General features: G+C 42.1%; 2 protein-coding genes and 1 pseudogene across 3 annotated transcripts in view; 2 read left to right on the top strand and 1 right to left on the bottom strand.

Moving 5' to 3' along the window:
• Positions 1-99: 99 nt before the first annotated feature.
• LOC120029427 lies at positions 100-7739 on the top strand (annotated as a pseudogene).
• A 2864-nt stretch (positions 7740-10603) lies between these two features.
• LOC120030085 (monocarboxylate transporter 7-like) overlaps positions 10604-21059 on the bottom strand; it is a 14059-nt gene continuing 3603 nt past the window's right edge. For both annotated transcript variants that reach the window (XM_038975422.1, XM_038975423.1), the window contains 5 exons: positions 13779-14033; positions 13235-13378; positions 13003-13131; positions 11768-12772; positions 10604-11573 (listed from right to left, as the gene is read on the bottom strand). In XM_038975422.1, coding sequence (XP_038831350.1) covers positions 11263-11573; positions 11768-12772; positions 13003-13131; positions 13235-13378; positions 13779-14033 — 1844 coding nt within the window. In that variant the 3' untranslated portion in view covers positions 10604-11262. The remainder of the gene's footprint in view (positions 11574-11767; positions 12773-13002; positions 13132-13234; positions 13379-13778; positions 14034-21059) is intronic.
• The window catches only part of LOC120030088 (arylsulfatase G-like), a 19259-nt gene continuing 13440 nt past the window's right edge, over positions 15241-21059 (top strand). Inside the window, exon 1 of the mRNA XM_038975427.1 lies at positions 15241-15302. The gene's annotated coding sequence lies outside the window, so the exon portion shown is untranslated. The remainder of the gene's footprint in view (positions 15303-21059) is intronic.

Genomic DNA, 21059 nt, shown 5'->3' with positions numbered 1-21059 from the left:
ACAAAAAAGTCAGGAGGCGTTCCCAGCTAGCACATTTGGTTCCTTGGAAGTTGTGGGAACTTATGTTTTTTGTTTCACGTTGGTTGTGGGAACGTCGTCATGCATTTCCTGACTGGTAAAACCTACATATTTTTTAAACATTCTGAGTACAGAAGTGAACATTTTGTCTGGGATTTTTTTTTCAGTTGCAGGAAGGGTCTGAGAACGTTTTACTCTGGTTCCTTGAAAGTTTTCCCTGGAGGTTTTATTAGCGCTCTGAGAACGGGTATTATAGGTTATTTGGAGATTTATAACTTCCCTAAACATTTTATTGAATGTTTCAATAAGCCTTTTAATAACACTGCTATCTTATTTTGGGCTAACTCCAAGCATAGATAGGACCAATGGAAATTAATTTCCTTATGCATGAATAATGCAAACACATTTATTGCGACCCTGCATCAATCTTCTGTTCTGTATCCCTGGAATTAGTCCACTTAAAAAGGTCATACAAAAAGTTTTGTAGTGATTCCTATGTTGTTGATGTAAAGAATATTTCTTGGTCTGTGGTGTGTAATGAGGAGCAAACCGATGCTGCGCTTCACACATTTATGAAATTGCTTATTCCAGTTACTAATAAGCATGCACTCATTAAGAAAATTACTAAAAACGGTTAAATCCCTGTGGATTGATGAGGAATTGAAAAATTGTATGGTTGAGAAGGATGAGGCAAAATGAATGACAAATAAGTCTGGCTGCACAACCGATTGGCAAACATATTGCAAATTAAGAAATCCTGTGACTAAACAGAATAAAAGAAGAAACTACACTAACAAAGATAAATTACATAAACAATGATAGTAAAACAACTTGAGCAACTTAAATTACATTGTTGTAAAAAAGTCAAACTCAGCTCCATCATTCATTGAATCAGATGGCTCATTCATCACAAAACTGACTGATATTACCAACTACTTTAATTTAAAAAAATTCATTGGCAAGATTAGCAAACTTAGGCATGACGTGCCAGCAACAAACGTTGTCACTACACATTCCCCTCAGGAGACAGAAAATATTTGGCATTGGTCCTCAGATCCTCAAAAAGTTCTACAGCTGCACCATCGAGAGCATCCTGACTGATTGCATCACCAGGTGGTGTCAGAGGAAGGCCCTAAAAAAATTGCCAAAGACTCCAGCCACCTTAGTCATAGACTGTTCTCTCTGCTACCGCATGGCAAGCGCAAGTCTAGGTCCTAAAGGCTTCTTGACAGCTTCTACCCTCCCATTCCCATTTTTATGCTGCTGCTACTCTCTGTTTATTATCCTTGCATAGTCACTTTACCTCTACCTACATGTACATATTACCTCAATTACCTCGACTAACCTGTGCCCCCACACATTGACTCTGTACCGGTACCCAAAATATTTTTCTTAAAACTGCATTGTTGGTTAAGGGCTTGTAATTAAGCATTTCACTGTAACGTCTACACGTGTTGTATTCGGCGCATGTGACAAATACAATTTGATTGTAATTTTGAATTCCATAAAGTGAGCATGGAAGAGGTGAAAAAATTGTTGTCTATAGACAATGACAAGCCACCGGGGTCTGACAACTTTTATAGAAAATTACAGAGGATAATAGCAGATGAAATTGCCTACTAGAAAGTGTGTGCCCCCAGGCCTGGAGGGAAGCAAAAGTGATTTCGCTACCTAAGAATAGCCCCCATTACTGGCTCAAATAGCCGACCAAGCAGCCTGTTACCAACCCTTAGCAACCTTTGGAAAAAATTGTGTTTGACCAGATACAATGCTATTTTACAGTTATCTCACCTCATTTGCTCACATTGTATATAGACTTATTTTTCTACTGTATTATTGACTGTATGTTTGTTTTACTCCATGTGTAACTCTGTGTTGTTGTATGTGTTGAACTGCTTTGCTTTATCTTGGCCAGGTCGCAATTGTAAATGAGAGCTTGTTCTCAACTTGCCTACCTGGTTAAATAAAGGTGAATTAAAATAAATATAAATAAAATAAAATAAAAAAATGGAAGCCTCTCCAACATAATCCAGGTAGAATCAGGAATTCCCCAGGGCAGTTGTCTAGGCCCCTTACTTTTTTCAATCTTTACAAACGACATGCCAATGGCAGAAAGAGGAGGAAGGGAAGCGCTACTAAGGTACACAATAGTACATTTTGGTAGACAGAAGGTAAAAAAGGAGGACCAAGGCACTCTTCATATAATTCATTAAAATGCCTTTATTTGTATGACATGGTCAATAGAAACAAAGTTTTAAAAATCTGACGCGTTTCGGCTGCATGGCCTTCGTCAGGGAGTACAAAGAAATAATACAATGTCCTCTTTTGAACAGCTTTTCCAATTAGCCCTAATTTGAAGAGGGAGTAGTTACAAAATTGATTGGACACACCTAGTAAGCAATACTATACACATTAAAAAGTGAAATACAGTAGCTATGTTATCAAAAAATTAAACTCCAAGCTAGAAGTATCAGAACCCCTAGAAAGGTAGTTCTAACCTTAAATATGACTGGGAGAAGTGTCAAGAATAAGAAAGCAATATATTCCATATTGCACTAGAACACAGCAAACATGAACAACAGTCTAAACATAGCTGAGGGCAATTGAGCAAAATGTCCACTAAATGACAGCAAATGGACCTATCACGACCCTACAGGAAGGGTGAGAAATCCATATCTTCATTTAAACCAGGGTACTTAGTGGCCTGTAGTTTGTAAATCCAAAAACGTTCCCTTTGGTTTAACTGTTTAAGACTGTCCCCTTTTCTAATTGAGGCCGGAACATGCTCAATACCATAGCTTGTAGGGTTGGCAGGGCAGGGTTGCCATGGTGTAAGGACTTGTAGTGCCTTGCCATGGGGTAGTCTTCATTGCCTACCCGTATGGCGTACTTGTGTTCCGCTAAGCGGTCTTGAAGGCGTCTCTTTGTCCGTCCAATGTAGAACACCTTGCACTGTGGACATTCCAATCTATAGATGACATGAGTGGTTTTGCAGTTAATGAAATGCTTAACTTAATACTCCATTTTATAAGCTGTGTCCACCAAATACGTTTTCTGTGCAATATTGCTGCAATGGTTGCACTGGTTACATTTAAAAGAGCCCTTGGGTTTGTGGTCAAGCCATGTTTTTTGAGAGTCACCAGGAAGATAGCTGTGGACTAATTTGTAATTTAGGGTAGGACATCTCTTAAAGCTTATGAGTAAGCTTTGAGTAAAGCCAGTGTGTCTATGTATGCGGATAACTCATCACTATACACGTCAGCTACTACAGCAACTGAAATGACTGCAACATTTAACAAAGAGCTGCAGTCAGTTTCAGAGTGGGTGGCAAGGAATAGGTCAGTCCTAAATATTTCTAAAACTTAAAGCATTGTATTTGGGACAAATCATTCACTAAACCCTAAACCTCAACTAAATCGTGTAATAAATAATGTGAAAGGTGACTAAACAGCTTGGAGTAACCCTGGATTGTAAACTGTCATGGTCAAAACATATTGATACAACAGTAGCAAAGATGGGGAGAAGTCTGTCCATAATAAAGCGCTGCTCTACCTTCTTAACAGCACAATCAACAAGGCAGGTCCTACAAGCCCTAGTTTGGTTCGCACATGGACTACTGTTCAGTCGTTTGGTCAGGTGCCACAAAAAGTGACTTTTTGCAATTGGCTCAGAACAAGGCAGCACAGCTGGACCTTGGATGTACAGAAAGAGCTAAAAATAATAATATGAATGTCAATCTCTCCTGGCTCAAAGTGGAGGAGAGATTGACTTGTATTTATGAGAGGTATTGAAATGTTGAATGATTGAGCTGTCTGTTTGAACTACTAGCGCACAGCTCGGACACCCATGCATACACCACAAGACATGCCACCAGAGGTCTTGTCACAGTCCCCTAGTCCAGAACAGACTATGGGAGGCGCACAGTACTACATAGAGCCATGACCACATGGAACTCTATTCCTTGACAGCAGCCAATGAGGATCCATAATAAATACAAATACTGCACCACCAGGATGGAACAAGCATGCCATGTTTTTTTTATGCATACAAAGCTGTTCATTTTAGTGTATTCAACCATACCCATTTCAAAAGGAAACAAGCACTCATTAGTGGCCGATTAGTGGGCGCAGCCAACACACTTAACAATATAGGAGGATAGAGAGAGTTTTGTTGATGCTGAGAACGAAATGTTCTCTGTACGTTACTAAGGTGTTCTTTTGGTTTTATGGAACAATTTCTTAACGTTCTCAGAACAATTTGGGAACATATCTTTAAGTAGAACCATGAGGAAACCTGTAGGAAATGTTACGCTGAAGTACTGAGATTCCCACAGAAGAATGTTGTTTCTTAATGTTCTCTGAAATTTTTGAGAGCATCCCCAATGTCAAACCAGTTGGAGAACATTACCAACATTGAAAGTAAATGTAACCATGTTTGAACCTTTAGGAAACGTTCTGTTAAAATAATGTAAAGTTCCTTAAATGTACTGAGAAAGTTTGCTTGGCTTTGGAACAATCATGCAACATTCAGAGAAAGTTGTGGGAAGGTTGTATGCAAAATAACCATAGGACAACCAAACTCTCACCAAGCTCGGAGAAACATATGGTTCTCAGAACGTTATGTTTCAGCTGGGTTTAGTTTCTGTTGTCTGAGCCCCACATTTTGTCACGACTTCCGCCGAAGTTGGTGCCTCTCCTTGTTCGGGCGGCGTTTGGTGGTCAACGTCACCGGTTTTCTAGCCGCCACCGATCTACGTTTCATTGTCCATTTGTTTTGTCTTTATTGTACACACCTGGTTTCCATTACATTATTATTTATTCCCTATTTAACCCTCTGGTTCCCACATGGTTTTGTGCGTGTTTGTTCTGTGTTTAGCTGTCGCTAATATTTTGTGAGCTGGATTGTTTTCCCTGCGTGGAATTTATTTTGTTGTCGTCTTGAGTAAAAGTCCATTATTACTCATCCTCTGTGTCCTGCGCCTGACTCCGTCCCACCTGCTGCACATCGACCCTTTACACATATAAGGTGGGTCTTACCTGTGCAGTCTTAGTCTCACTTGTCGCTGTGCCATACAAGGCTCTGGAAGATGCTCTAAGGTACAAATATTAAACATCCTTCTCAAACCCTAACCCTAACCAATGCCATTAGGAGGGAGGTACAGTGTCTAGGCCTTTAGGTCAACTTCATCCTACTCTAACTTCACCTTGCGTCACACCTGTGTCCTCTCCTCACCTCCACCTGGCTGCTCCACAGATGCAGGTGATCCAGCACCCCCGGAGACACTTTGCACCGCCCTTGTGTCCAGCCGCTGTGACCTGAGTGATCGCTACTGTAAGTACAGCCGACAAGAGCGGAGGCTCCTGGAGGAGGGTCTCCATCCGGGGGACGGGTCCTGGTTCCGGCTCATCACTGTGTACTCCGACTCGGACTGGATCCCCTCGCACACAGAGGAGCCGCTGGACTTCTAGTTTCTATAGCAACCCCTACCGCAGCACGCCCATCAAGGGTCACAGTACTATCTACACATAGACCATCGGTAGGTGGGTCCACAATCTCTCTCTGTCTTTGTCGTCTCTCAAGCCCTATGGCCTAATACTGTACAGGGATACAGTTTTCCCTGCAGTGGCAAGATCCTCTGAAAGTAACAGTGAATCAGATGCCATAAGCTGGCGCACCATGTACAACAAACTAATTAGTGTGTGATTGAGCTGACCACTACTATTGAGCCACACACAGCAGCTACTGTAAGTGACTGGATAGGGCATACACTACCAGTGGATCTCCTAGTTTTTCTTTCCTTCTGAGCCAGGCACAAAGACCACAGAAACAGCATTCAGGGCTACAGTACAAACACCAGAATGTTCCATTGAACCCATTTTACAGAGCTATGTGGGAGAGGATATGCAAGGTTAAACATTGAGTGGTACCATTCAGTTGATGTCACCCATTTGTGGGTTATTTCACAGGTTCCTATGGGGAGGGAGAGACAGGCCAGTACGTGGAGTGGCTGAGGGACTACTGCCAGGCCTTCTTTTGGGCTGATGGTTAAGCTATTGCCTCCGGTGACCACTGCCGCCATGGTCTGTGCATTCAGGGTCAACTGCAGTTCACGCAACCTACAGATCCACACAGGTGAGAGAAACCACCTCATGACATACCCAGGGGCATGGGCCAGGGTTCCCCTTTGGGGATGTTTCCAGGTGCTATGGCCCCCAAAGGGTCACTTTGAGTACAAAATATACTGAAATAAATTAACCTTTGTCATATCCTCACATGGTCTCTCTTATCATTGCTATGCGGATGACACTCACCTACTCTACTCCTTCCCCCCTTCATACACCCAGGTGGCAACACGCATCTCTGTGTGCCTGGCAGACATCTCAGCTTGGATGTCAGCCCACAACCTCAAGCTCAACCTTGACAAAATGGAGCTGCTCTTCCTCCCGGGAAAGGCCTGCCCACTCCAAGACCTCTCCACCACGGTTGATAACTCCACATAGTGATGGGGAAACGAAGCTTCCTGAAGCATTGAGGTTTTCCAGCCAAGTGTGTCGAAAATAGGTTCATTGCTCAAGGCTTTAATCAATCAACATAGTGTACACTAGTGGCACCTGCTGGTCAAAATAATTTAGAGTAGCCAAATTATTATAATGACTTACCACACCCCGTAGCGTGTGCGCAGCATAGTCTTTTTGTCTTCTACCAAACCAATACCAATCCAATCAGGTGGTTGTTAGACTAAACAAATCTCCAGAGGTCATTGATCACGTGCTTCTGATAAAGTGATACAGGCATCGGAACACTGCTTCTAAGTACACTGCTTTGCGTGCCTTGGAGCTCCGGCATAAGAGGTAACATCGCTAAATCCATGGTGTCCCCCTTCCAGAGTGCAAAGAAACTTAACATGACCCTGGACAACATCCTTTAGTTCTCTGCAAACATCAAAGCAGTGAGTCGCTCTTGCTGGTTAATGCGCTACAACAGGTGTATTCAACTCTTACCTTACAAGGTCCAGAGCCTGCTCGTTTTCTTTTCTACCTGATACTAAATTGCACCCACCTGGTGTCCCAGGTCAAAATAAGTCCCTGATTGGGGGGAACATCAAAACCCTGCAGTTTATCCAGAATGCCACAGCCTGCCTGGTGTTCAACCTTAAGTTCTCCCATGTCACTACACTCCTTCGAGGTGGAGTAATTACAGATCCTGGAGCATTGACAGGTTTTTCACTTTGTCAGCTTGTGGATTTGAACTGGCGACCATTCGGTTACTGGACCAATGCTCTAACCGCTAGGCTGCTTGCTGCTTCCACATTTATACCTATTCCTACCCTATGTTTGCCTACATACAGTCCCCCATGAGATGGGGCAAATCTTTGGGGTGAAGCAATGCCAGTGGCTGCAGTGTGTCATGCAGGGCTCCAACCACCTGGAGGAGTCAGACACCCAGCCCCTGGACCCCTGCCCACTCTGCCTCCGCAAGGTAAGCACATAATTTGTGTAAACTTTGATACACTACTATATTCTGTAGCCTGGTTGCAAGTCTATTTCCCATGGTACAGTATAATGGGTTGACTTGTCTCTCAGGCCTTGCTGCGATGGATAGAGGAGGAGGGAGCAGCTAGCCATGAACACCTCACTGTCTCCCAGTCTGACTCTGAGCCCCATTGTCCCAAACCCACCATGGCCTTCCAGACCTCCAGACAGTGGCAGATTTACCTCTAGATTCTAGAATGGTCACACTGCGGAAATAGATATGACTGATGAATGTACACAAGGATGAGATGAAGATCCTAGAACGTACATTTCTATTCAAAGTACTTTACACATTGTGACATGTTTTATTTGTACAAAAATATCATGACTCATGTTATTTAATTGTCTAGATAACAAACAGTTAAGATTCAAAAGTAAATACAATAATGTCATGATTTGTCATTCTCCTGCACTGTAAAAAAAATAAAATACCGAATGCTTAATCAGCGTTATTCTGCCAGTTGAGTGGACTTCAAATGGACAAGCATTTGAGCAAATGTGTTAAAGAACAGATGCCCCTAAAAAGCAACTTCTCGTTTTGAAAATTGCCTATGTTTCATCGATATGTGTCAAAAACATTTATTCTAGTGTCATAATTGACTACAAAGTGTAAATAGGATAATTTTGGTCATAAAGTAAGTCTCGTCCAAAACTGAGCTTTGCGAGATAGGAAAAAATAGTATGTCACAGAAGAAAGGGTACGTAACAGTTTTCTGTGGATTGTGTTTATTTTAATTCTGTTCACAGCTGACAGTACCCAAATAATTTTCAATTCAGAGTGCAGCTGCAAGTGATCTGATCATAATGCCCATGGTCAATTTGGTTTGACATTTGATATCCCTATGGAGCTAGTTAGGGACCATCAGCAAATTACACAGTGTACATGGGACAATATTTTACAAGGTCAATAGCTCCAGATTTCAATGACTTAACCTCAAACCAACTAGAAATTGTAGAAATTCATATACAAATATTGAAAGCATTTAATGAGGCAACATGAAAATGTTGTCCCATTTACATTGTGTCATTTATTGACCGTCGCTAACTATACCCAGAGATGGGCTATCCAAAGTCAAACCAATTTTGCTATGGTCGCATACCAACCAGCTGAAGCTAATTGTCTAAATAATTTAGCTAACTTTTCCCACCTGTGAACACACAAGAGACATCCACGTCAAATCACGTCCCACGTTTCAAATTCAGTCATGGCTGCTATCATTTCTTAATTAGCCAAATCTTAAACGAGGCCAAATCAGGAAGAGCAGTCACCCTTTAAACTTTGTTCACTCAACAAACTCGAAGTGAGCTGAATTTTAAAAAATTCAAACAAATTTATGTTTGCCTTTGGAAGGCAGCACTGTATGTTGGTTCAGCTATATGCCCAAATGTTGAGCAAACTCCCAATCTTATTGCAGCTGGTTGCCTTACAATTGTACATTGATTCAACAAACTCTCCTTGAAGTGAGCTGAATTTGAACAAGCTTGTTGAGTGAAATTATAAATGTATGTTTGCTCAAAACCACTCAACCATGCCCATCATTATCACATTTCCCAGCATGCTCTATTGCAGGTTTAATTTCAGAATTGTTTGTTTCAATACCTGTTTTTTTCATGTTCGTTGATTAATCTTATGATACACAAACATAAATAACATGTCTAAACTAATTCAATCTGTTAGTGGTTGGACTTTTTGGACCCATTACTGAGGTGGCTGTTCCAGTTTATATGATTTAGGTTGTCTCAATAAACAATCTTACTTATGCTGGCATTCATTCTGAATGCAGGTGATTAAAAGTTCCAGTTGTTGGCTATCCTTTGCAAGTCAGCATAATGTGAATTGCAGACGTGGCCTGTTAACCAGGAGTTTCAAACCACTGCGTTAGTGTGTAATTAGGCCCTCAAAGAAAGGCCTTGTGATTAATGTATTGTCATATTTCCTAGTGTAAAATTAAACTATGCGAATAGGGTAGAATACATTCTCAAGTTGAATTGTATCCTGAACAAAAAATATAAACTCAACATGCAACGATTTCAAATGTTTTATTGAGTTACAGTTCATATAAGGAAATCAGTCAATTGAAATAAATGAATTAGGCCCTAATCTATGGATTTCACATGACTGGGAATACCGATATGCATCTGTTGGTCACAGATACCTTAAAAAAAATTGGATGCTTGGATCAGAAAACCAGTCAGTATCTGGTGTGATCTCCTTCGCATAGAGTTGATCAGGCAGTTGATTGCGGCCTGTGGAATGTTGTCCCACTCTTCAATGGCTGTGCAAAGTTATATTTGATATTGTCTAGAACTGGAACACACTGTCGTACACGTCAATCTAGAGCATCCCAAACCTGCTCAATGGGTGACATGTCTGGTGAGTATGCAGGCCATGGAAGAACTGGAACATTTTCAGCTTCCAGGAATTGTATACAGATCCTTGCGACATGGGGCCGTGCATTATCATGCTGAAACATGAGGTGATGACGGCAGATTAATTGCCTCAGGATCTCATCACAGTATCTCTGTGCATTCAAATTGCCATCAATAAAATGCAATTGTGTTTGTTTTCTGTAGCATGTGCCTGCCCATACCATAACCCCACCACAACCATGGGGCACTCTGTTTACAACGTTGACATCAGCAAACTGCTCACCCACACAACGCCATAAACATGGTCTGCTGTTGTGAGGCCGGTTGGATGTACTGACAAATTCTCTAAAACAACGTTGGAGGCGGCTTATGGTGGAGAAATAACATGACATTCTCTGGCAACAGCTCTGGTGGACATTCCTGCAGTCAGCATGCCAATTGCACGCTCCCTCAACTTGAGACATCTGTGGCATTGTGATGTGTGACAAAACGGCACATTTTAGAGTGGCCTTTTATTGTCCCCAAGGTGCACCTGTGTAATGATCATGATGTTTAATCAGCTTCTTGTTATGTCACACCTGTCAGGTGGATGGATTATCTTGGCAAAGGAGAAATTCTCACTAATAGGGATGTAAATAAATTTGTGCACAACATTTTAGAGAAATAAGCTTTTTGTGCGTATGGACAATTTAGGAGATATTTTATTTCAGCTCATGAAACATGGGCTTTACACTTTACATGTTGCGTTTATATTTTTGTTCAGCGTATGTTCACTCAACCTAAAACTAAAAGTTGAGTGAACATACAATTCAACTTGAGAATGTATGTTTGTTCAGCTTTACTCCCAAATGAGATACAATTGTAAGTTGAATCAACTTTAATGTTATTTTTGGGAGCAAACTCACAATCTTATTGCAGCTAGTTGCCTTACAATTGACCTTTGAAATCAAGTGTGAGCGTAATAAGGTTTCCCAGCTGACTTCATAAATCTAATAACTGGCCTCTACATATTGTTTGTATATCCTCTCTAACAGTTCCATGAGCTAAAGCACAGTGTTTTGATGTTCATGGACGCCATAATAACATTGTTGTAGTGTTAATTTCACCCCTTACATCCAGGTTGTTCAGTATGCCCTTTCCTTTGTTCAGTGTGAGTGACTGGAGATATGAAACCTCTCCAGACTCCCGAAACCAGATCTGAAATCACAGGATAGAGATTCCTTATCTGTCCATGGCAGTCTTTATTCACATATTTGTCTGATTTGTCTCAATCAGCACTAGCTTAGCCAAGACTTAAGTTCAGACTCTTATGGGGTTTCCTTCTGAGCTGTGTGATGTCTTTTCAAGTAGAGATTGTCATCAGTTGGCCTTTTTCAGTAATGATTTCCTGTTTCTGGTCCAAATCAAGGTCAACTTCTAGGAAGTCCTGAAGACTGTCTCTGTCCTGGGCCTCCTTCCCCTCTCGCTGAGGTACAGGGTTCCCTGGCCCCACCTGCAGGGGTTCTGGGCAATTTTGAGGCCCCCTCTTGCTGAAGCAGGGCAAGCCTCTCTTGGCTGGTCGTACCAGTCCCAGGAACACAGCTCCCAAACCCATACCCACCGCACAGGAGTAGAAAGCTGAGCCGTAGTTCTGAGTCAGGTCCACCAGAACACCTGAGAGAATAACATTTTTATAAGTAAAAAAAAAAAAAATCATAAAAATGATGCACAAATTCATCAAGTTATTTCATTTGATGATAATGAAAATAAAACCAATGGTAAATCTATCATTAGTGAGAGAGAGAGAAAAAGAGACATGACATGACAGAGAGCTGTGAATAAATATGAGACCTGAATGCATCTCTTACCTCCTAGTGGTGGTCCGGCCAGCCCAGCGAAGCTCTGTATAAACACATAGACTCCCGCGGCCGACGCCATCCTCTCTATGCCCACCACATCTTTCTCTGCCAGCATGGGTATATGCGTTGATGACACAGTGCCCATAAAAAACCCATAGAACCCACAACACATCGCCAGGCCCCAGAACTCCCACACCAGGGTAAAGGCCACCAGCACCAGGCACAGCAGGACTACACATCCTAGCAGCACCAAGGGCTTCCTGCCTCTAAACAGCTTCCTGCCTAGCACCCAACCAATGGAGAGGCGACCAAAGATCTCTGCAACCGCCATGGCGGAAAGCATGTAGGTTGCACGGTCGCGCTCCACGCCACGGCTCACGCTCAGCTCGATGATATAGAGCTGAGGGGCAAAGAAACCCAATGTGGCGAAGAGGCCGAAGAGAGCATAGCATATGAAGCTGCCTTCTCTCAGCACGGAGAAGTCAAGGAGTTTGGGCTTTTGGGCGGATACTGTCTGTGTCTGCTCCTCGTCCTTCTCCTTGCTTCCTAAGCACAGCTGTGAAGACGCCTCCTTCTCTCTTCTCTCTTTCCCCCCCTTTTCTCCCTTCTCCCCTTTCCCCTTCAGAGGAACCTCCTCCCCTGCCTTGCTACCATCATCCAGGACCTGGTGATGGAGGGACTGGACCCCAGAGTCCTCAGACTCTCCAGAGCTCAGGGAGTAACAATGAGTCAGCTTGTTCTCCTGAGAGTAGGAACTCTGCGGTGTGTAAGAGCTATCCTTAGCATATGAACTGTCCTTAGTGTACAATCTCTCCTTAGTGCTGTACTCCTCCTGTGTGTTCAGAGCCTTCAGCTCTTGGTCAGCCAGTCCACCTGTCTCTGTCTCCGTGGCTGGTCCAGGTCTGATGAAGATGGGTCTTAGCAAAACTCCACAGATGATGATGATGCCCTGCAGAGCTCCAATCACCACCAGAGTGTAACGCCAGCCGATACAGTCCCTCAGAGCAGAGAATGCTGAGGAGCAGATGGGGGAGAACAAAGAGGAGAGTGTTTGAAATACAAGACTATAGTGGTCAGGGTTTGCAATCCAACCTCAAATTAAATGCGGGTTAATTTTAAAAGAAAAAGCAATTGAGAAAAGTGAGATTAAGGTAATGGGAAGGTTGGTAAACTGAAACATTGTATTTTTTAAAGAGAAACTTTGCTAGTAAGCAGAGGCTTTTAGTCCCACTGTGACCTCTTACCTGGGGCGAGGGCGAACACAGAGAAGGACTCTCCCGTGGAGGCGACAGCTGTGACCAGGGAGCGTCGCTGGGAGAAGTACTGAGACAGTAGGGTGACGGTGGGAAGGAAGGTCAGACAGTACCCAAGACCTGTGGAGGGGAGAGGACACACATTCACACCCACTGGTGACAACACTGGTGCCGCTGTGACAGTTATGATGGTCAATATCCTGTGTGTATTTGTTTGTCTTACCTGCAACGAGTCCGATGGTGATGTACATCTCGTTGATGGAGTTGGTGAAGCCACTGGCGATGGTTCCTATGGAGATGAGGAGTCCACCAATCATAACAACTGGCCGGAACCCAAATCGGTTGGTCATTATAGAAGCAAGAGGAGCTGTGAGGAGAGAGGGGATAGGTATCTCTTGTTAGCACCATGATATGACACACTATAGAGCATCTGACCTTTTTCAGTTAATATCACCCTAAAAACATTATTATGAGATCAAGCAGTCTGGCACAGTAACACAAGCCTTCACACTCAGCAGCTCTTCAGAACCAGAATTGCCCTGGACTAGGGTTTCTTAAACTATGGGTCTGGACCCAAAGTGGGCCCTGGGCATGTGAGAGGTGGGTCACAAGTTATGAGAATACATCTATGATCATGCACTATGTCTTCTTAATTTGGAGAACCATTTTGCTCACGAGAGGACAGTCAATTCCTCAATTTGGTCTTGAGCTGAAAAAGCTTAAGAACCCCTGCCTTAGACCCTCTCATCCCCCATCCCCAGTCTCACCAGTGAAGCTCATAGTGAAGACGCAGATGGAGATGATCCAAGAGACTCGGCTGTTGCTCTCCCCAAACTCCCCCATCAGGTCCTGGAGGAAGATGCCCAGGCTCTTGATGACTCCGTAGGTGAACACTTCCACCAGGAAGAAGGAGACCGCCACCACCCAGCCCCAGCCACCATCTGGGGGAGCCGTGTAGACGTTAGGCCCCATGTAGCGCTTCACTCTGGACCCCCACACTGTCATAGTTGGAGCAGAAGATGCTGTAGGGAAGGGGGCAATAGAGAACTTTTAGAAAAGGTAACAAGTAAACAACGCTTGTGATTGGTAAGAAAATAAATACATAGTTAATAATGCAAATGTTATTGGTATGGTATAAGGTTAATATATTAATATTAACATTGTGTGTGTGTGTGTGTGTGTGTGTGTATATATATATGAAACATTGTGCAGGACGTTTGGCATTTGCCAGAGAACACAAAGATTGGACTGGCGCCCTGTGCTCTTCACAGATGAAAGCAGGTTCACACTGAGCACATGTGACAGACGTGACAGAGTCTGGAGACGCCGTGGAGAACGTTCTGCTGCCTGCAACATCCTCCAGCATGACCGGTTTGGCGGTGGGTCAGTCATGGTGTGGGGTGGCATTTCTTTGGGGGGCTGCACAGCCCTCCATGTGCTCGCCAGAGGTAGCCTGACTGCCATTAGGTACTGAGATGAGATCCTCAGACCCCTTGTGAGACCATATGCTGGTGCGGTTGGCCCTGGGTTCCTCCTAATGCAAGACAATGCTAGACCTCATGTGGCTGGAGTGTGTCAGCAGTTCCTGCAAGAGGAAGGCATTGATGCTATGGACTGGCCCGCCCGTTCCCCAGACCTGAATCCAATTGAGCACATCTGGGACATCATGTCTCGCTCCATCCACCAACGCCACGTTGCACCACAGACTCTCCAGGAGTTGGCGGATGCTTTAGTCCAGGTCTGGGAGGAGATCCCTCAGGAGACCATCCGCCACCTCATCAGGAGCATGCCCAGGCGTTGTAGGGAGGTCATACAGGCACGTGGAGGCCACACACATTACTGAGCCTCATTTTGACTTGTTTTAAGGACATTATATCAAAGTTGGATCAGCCTGTAGTGTGGTTTTCCACTTTAATTTTGAGTCTGACTCCAAATCCAGACCTCCATGGGTTGATAAATTTGATTTCCATTGATAATTTGTGTGTGATTTTGTTGTCAGCACATTCAACTATGTAAAGAAAAAAGTATTTAATAAGAATATTTCATTCATTCAGATCTAGGATGTGTTATTTTAGTGTTCCCTTTATTTTTTTGAGCAGTGTATATAAGGCTAGGATTAGTTGATTTATGAGGAGCAAATCATTTTTTTTGCAGTTTACATGTGACTTTCTGAGTCAGTCCCTCCCAACTGTAACGAACCCTCTGGTAACTGTGGACGCGCATTGTTGGCGTGAACGTGCACGTTCTTCGAGTCTGCAATAACTCTGCAAGCAAGACGTCACTGTAAAGCGGTAATACAATCACTCTTACCTGTGGATTACATGGCAGACTTTCAATACAAAGTATCCTTTATCAATTTCATATGTTGCAACTTGCAAACTATTGTCGTTTCAGGCAATGTTATGATGAACGTTTGTTGCTGCTTACATCCGGAACAATGTAGCTTTTCAGGACACGTTGCTTGCTATATCAACGCAACTGTTACTTTGTATCAATGATCCTAATCGATGCTGCAGCGCTAATTAGCACATCTTCAATTACGCAACAATAACTACAATTCACACACACATAAACCTGTTTCACTCACTGCCTTTTTATTGTCGTTCCACATATCCAGTTTGCCTTTTCTCAACGAATGAATGAGCAATGCCATCCCTTGATGTCATTGGTGAATAGCCTATGGCATTGGTAACTCATCCATTCCAACGGTCATAACCTATGCTGAAGTGTTGACTTGTCTTCTCTGACTTGTCTGTCTTATAACCAAAAGTGTGTATAGATCTGTGTGGGTCGACCAACACCAATGTTTAATGTGCCAACATGTTATCTCATTCAGCCAAAGGTGGCCAAAGGAAAGACAAACAGCAGATGAAGTTAAAGCCCTCTATAGACTTGACTTAGCCTAAAGTATAACACCAATACTACTTTACCAATACTACTTTACCAATACTACTTTACTTGCCCATGGCATCATGTTCTCTTACATTCGAGGGCCTTCTAGATATTTTGCATCTAACCGATTTGGCTATAAGCTGTAAGCTATAAGCTGCCCAAGTATTTTAATCAGTAATTAATGTTAGACCACAATGAAAATTATTATAACTAGGCTACAGAGGTGATTATTGGGCATCTTGAAAAACCTGTATTTACAGTAGGAAATGGGGGAAGGTCATGCTTTTTCAATTTCAGTCAAGGGGAGGGGTTAGTATTATTTAAATCTAGTCCAGGAGAAAGAAGGGTCATGTCATTAATTACATTTCAATATTTCAGAGCCTTTTATAATGAGTTGATTATTAGGCTACATATAGATGTGTGCCGGATGCCGCCCCTCATCTCTGATTCTCTACTGGCATATTATTTTTGATTTTTCTTGATTTCTCGTTTATTTAACCAGGTAGGCCAGTTGAGAACAAGTTCTCATTTACAACTGCGAACTGGCTATTTAGTGTGGTCTCAATCAAATGATCCATAGGCTTTAGGCTAGGAAGTGCATGCTCGAAGATGCACAGAACAATACACACAGCAATGGATATTCAAACCCTGAGTCCGGCCTGCTCTGCTGAGCAAAAACTGTTTTGTGTGCTGCTTAATAACCAATGGCTGCACTGTGTAGTGCTACACTCTCTCTCTTCACGAGGAGAGTCAAAGGTTTCTTCTAAAATAATTTTTGATTAGGTCTAATCCCAAAAATGTGCACGGACTAGCCTATAGCCCAGGGATAATCAACTAGATTCAGCTGCGGACCGATTTTAATTCTTGAGAGGATGGTCGGGGCCAGAACATAATTATAAGGAATTTGTAGACTGCAAATTGACTGCAAGAAGCCAAAACATATATACAGTTGAAGTCGAAAGTTTACATACACTTAGGTTGGAGTCATTAAAACTCGTTTTTCAACCACTCCACAAATTTCTTGTTAACAAACTATAGTTTTGGCAAGTCGGTTAGGACATCTACTTTGTGCATGACACAAGTAATTTTTACAGCAATTGTTTACAGACAGATTATTTCACTTATAAATCACTGTATCACAATTCCAGTGGGTCAGAAGTTTACAATCACTAAGTTGACCGTGCCTTTAAACAGCTTGGAAAATTCCAGAAAATTATGTCATGGCTTTAGAAGCTTCTGATAGGCTAATTGACATAATTTGAGTCAATTGGAGGTGTACCTGTGGATGTATTTCAAGGCCTACATTCAAACTCAGTGCCTCTTTGCTTGACATCATGGGGAAATCAGCAAAGACCTCAGAAAAAGAATTGTAGACCTCCACAAGTCTGGTTCATCCTTGGGAGCAATTTCCAAACGCCTGAAGGTACCACGTTCATCTGTACAAACAATAGTACGCAAGTACACCATGGGACCACGCAGCCGTCATACCGCTCAGGAAGGAGACGCGTTCTGTATCCTAGAGATGAATGTACTTTGGTGCGAAAAGTGCAAATCAATCCCAGAACAACAGCAAAGGACCTTGTGACGATGCTGGAGGAAACAGGTACAAAAGTATCTATATCCGCAGTAAAACAAGTCCTATATCGACATAACCTGAAAGGCCGCTCACCAAGGAAGAAGCCACAGCTCCAAAACCGCCATAAAAAAGTCAGACTACGGTTTACAACTGCACATGGGGACAAAGATCATACTTTTTTGGAGAAATGTCCTCTGGTCTGATGAAACAAAAATAGAACTGTTTGGCCATAATGACCATCGTTATGTTTGGAGGAAAAAGGGGGAGGCTTGCAAGCCGAAGAACACCATCCCAACCGTGAAGCACAGGGGTGGCAGCATCATGTTGTGGGGGTGCTTTGCAGCAGGAGGGACTGGTGCACTTCACAAAATAGATGAGGGAGGGAAATTATGTGGATATATTGAAGCAACATCTCAAGATATCAGTGAGGAAGTTAAAGCTTGGTCGCAAATGGGTCTTCCAAATGGACAATGACCCCAAGCATACTTCCAAAATTGTGGCAAAATGGCTTAAGGACATCAAAGTCAAGGTATTGGAGTGGCACTTACACTTAGGGGTGTACTCACTTTTTGTTGCCAGCGGTTTAGACATTAATGGCTGTGTGTTGAGTTATTTTGAGGGGACAGCAAATGTACACTGTTATACAAGCTGTACACTCACTACTTTACATTGTAGCAAAGTGTCATTTCTTCAGTGTTGTCACATGAAAAGATATACTCAAATATTTACAAAAATGTGAGGGCTGTACTCACTTTTGTGATATACTGTATATATTAGTACCAGTCAAAAGTTTGGACACACCTACTCATTCAAGGGTTTTTCTTTATTTTTAATAGTGAAGCCATCAAAACTATGAAATAACACATTTGGAATCATGTATTAACCAAAAAAGTGTTAAACAAATCAAAATATATGTTATATTTGAGATTCTTCAAAGTAGCCACCCTTTGCCTTGATGACAGCTTTGCACACTCTTGGCATTCTCACAACCAGCTTCATGAGGTAGTCACCTGGAATGCTTTTCCAACAGTCTTGAAGGAGTTCCCACATATGCTGATTTGGCCATGGTCCGCCAGTTGGGGAACCCTGCAATAGCCAATGCTCTGTTCAGTTTGAGAGGGAGAGCTCGAAGAAGATGAGAAGGAGGACCGGAGGTCAAATTTGATTACTTGCTACTACTATAGCCTAATTGATTTAATTAAGAACAATATGCTTCTTGCCCATAGTCTACTTATCAGATTTATTGACCTCACAATAGCCATATTCGAGTAATTTACATTGTGGGGCTGAAAGTTGTAGCAGCGGCACAATCAATCGGAAATGGACAGCTCATGGTGCTGAGAATAGGCCTAGACATAATTCATTTAAACCGTCTTCATTTAAATTAGACTTTACCTACATAAGGGACGTGAGCGGCATTTCCCGTATGGTTGATGAGGATCTCCATATTGCAAATGTACGGTCCCTTACTAGACATCCGCACGTGTTGTTAACCTCTTAATTCGTGATGGTAAATGCCCATTGTCAGACATTGCAAATGGACAGTGTACAGTTGTACATTTCCAATGTATTTAATGAGGGATTTAACATCACCAAATAGACAGGCTGAAATAAACACCAATGAGCGATTGGACAGTGTCCATTACACATATTCTATATTGTCAGTGTGAACATGCTCTTCTGCAAGTTGACAGTGTCCATTGCCAATGTATATCCATAACGACTTCCCATTACGAAATGGACATGCTGAATCAACATCAATGAGAAATTCTTACTTCCTATGACTTCCTATGATCAAACATGACAAATAAACCTTCTAGGTTGATTCAGGGCTTAACATAGTGATATATATATAATTTGGTCAGTATATATGCCATTTGGACATTTCTTATGCCATTTGGACATGGTACACTGACTTTTTGGTTCGGAAGCCGACTTCCTATGATCATATATTGCAAATGGACAAAACATAGGCCTTATGGACAAACTCAATAAAATAAGACAAATGTGTGGCCATACGGTTACTACATATGTGTAATTGACCAAAAAATATGTATAATTGGCACACAAAAAAAAGCACTTTTTATGAGGTTTTAACATTTTGAAAAAATTGAGATTTTGAAAATGTTACCCTTTGGACCTGACTTTGTGACCATTTCCCATATGAAAATCTATGGTGGAGCGCGCTCACCCCCTATGGGAATTTTGGTTATTTTACACTTGGCATTTGCAACTTTCCCGGTTGCAATATGGTTTTGATGAACTGCCGTCCATTTGAGTGGTATTTGCGATTTGTGTATATTGTTCTCCCAATGCCAATAAGTTGCCATTCATTTTTGTCCATTTCATGGTGCTTTGTGGTGCTTCATGGTGCTTGTGCTTTGTGTTGGAGCCTATTTCTTCCTATTTTAAGAAATAATAGGTAGGCCTACATGTTTAGGCTATAGGCTGCTATATCCATAGATTTGTTGGTCAATTCCTCCACCCACCATAAAACTAAGACTCGAATTGAGGAGGTATGATGAGAGGGATATGCCATAGGCATACCTTTTTATTACAGAAAATGGCAAATGATTTTGAAGAAAATCAAATGTATCTGATTATATAAAGTGATCTATAACAGCGCTTTAGTCTGCGATGCTTTATGTTAGAAACAAGCTGTAAAATACCCAGGAAAGACGTGACTCCGATGCAAGTTTTCAAGTTTTCATAACAATCGGAAATCGGTATTTTTGGGCGCCGATTTGCCGTTTTTTTTTTTTTTTTTTTTTTTTTTTACACCTTTATTTAATCTTTATTTAACTAGGCAAGTAAGTTAAGAACACATTCTTATTTTCAATGGCGGCCTAGGAACGAGGCAGAACGACAGATTTTTAACCTTGTCAGCTCGGGGGATCCAATCTTGCAACCTTACAGTTAACTAGTCCAATGCTCTAACACTGATTACATTGCACTCCACGAGGAGCCTGCCTGTGCCGCGAATGCAGTAAGCTAAGGTAAATTGCTAGCTAGCATTAAACTTATCTTATAAAAAACAATCAATCAATGACTGGCATTGCTCCAATATGTACTTAACCATAAACATCAATGCCTTTCTTAAAATCAATACACAAGTATATATTTTTAAACCTGCATATTTAGCTAAAAGAAATCCAGGTTAGCAGGCAATATTAACCAGGTGAAATTGTGTCATTTCTCTTGCGTTCATTGCACGCAGAGTCAGGGTATATGCAACAGTTTGGGCCGCCTGGCTCTTTGCGAACTAATTTGCCAGAATTTTACGTAATTATGACAACATTGAAGGTTGTGCAATGTAACAGGAATATTTAGACTTATGGATGCCACCCGTTAGATAAAATACGGAACGGAATAAACGTTTTGTTTTCGAGGTGATAGTTTCCGGATTAGTCAAAGGTACAGTGGGGCAAAAAAGTATTTAGTCAGCCACCAATTGTGCAAGTTCTCCCACTTAAAAAGATGAGAGAGGCCTGTAATTTTCATCATAGGTACACTTCAACTATGACAGACAAAATGAGAAAAAAAAATCCAGAAAATCACATTGTAGGATTTTTAATGAATT

Source organism: Salvelinus namaycush, chromosome 35 (genome assembly GCF_016432855.1).
Source record: "Salvelinus namaycush isolate Seneca chromosome 35, SaNama_1.0, whole genome shotgun sequence".
NCBI classification, from domain to species: domain Eukaryota; kingdom Metazoa; phylum Chordata; class Actinopteri; order Salmoniformes; family Salmonidae; genus Salvelinus; species Salvelinus namaycush.
Note: the sequence above shows the minus strand (reverse complement) of the source record. Positions and strands in the feature narration are given on the sequence as shown.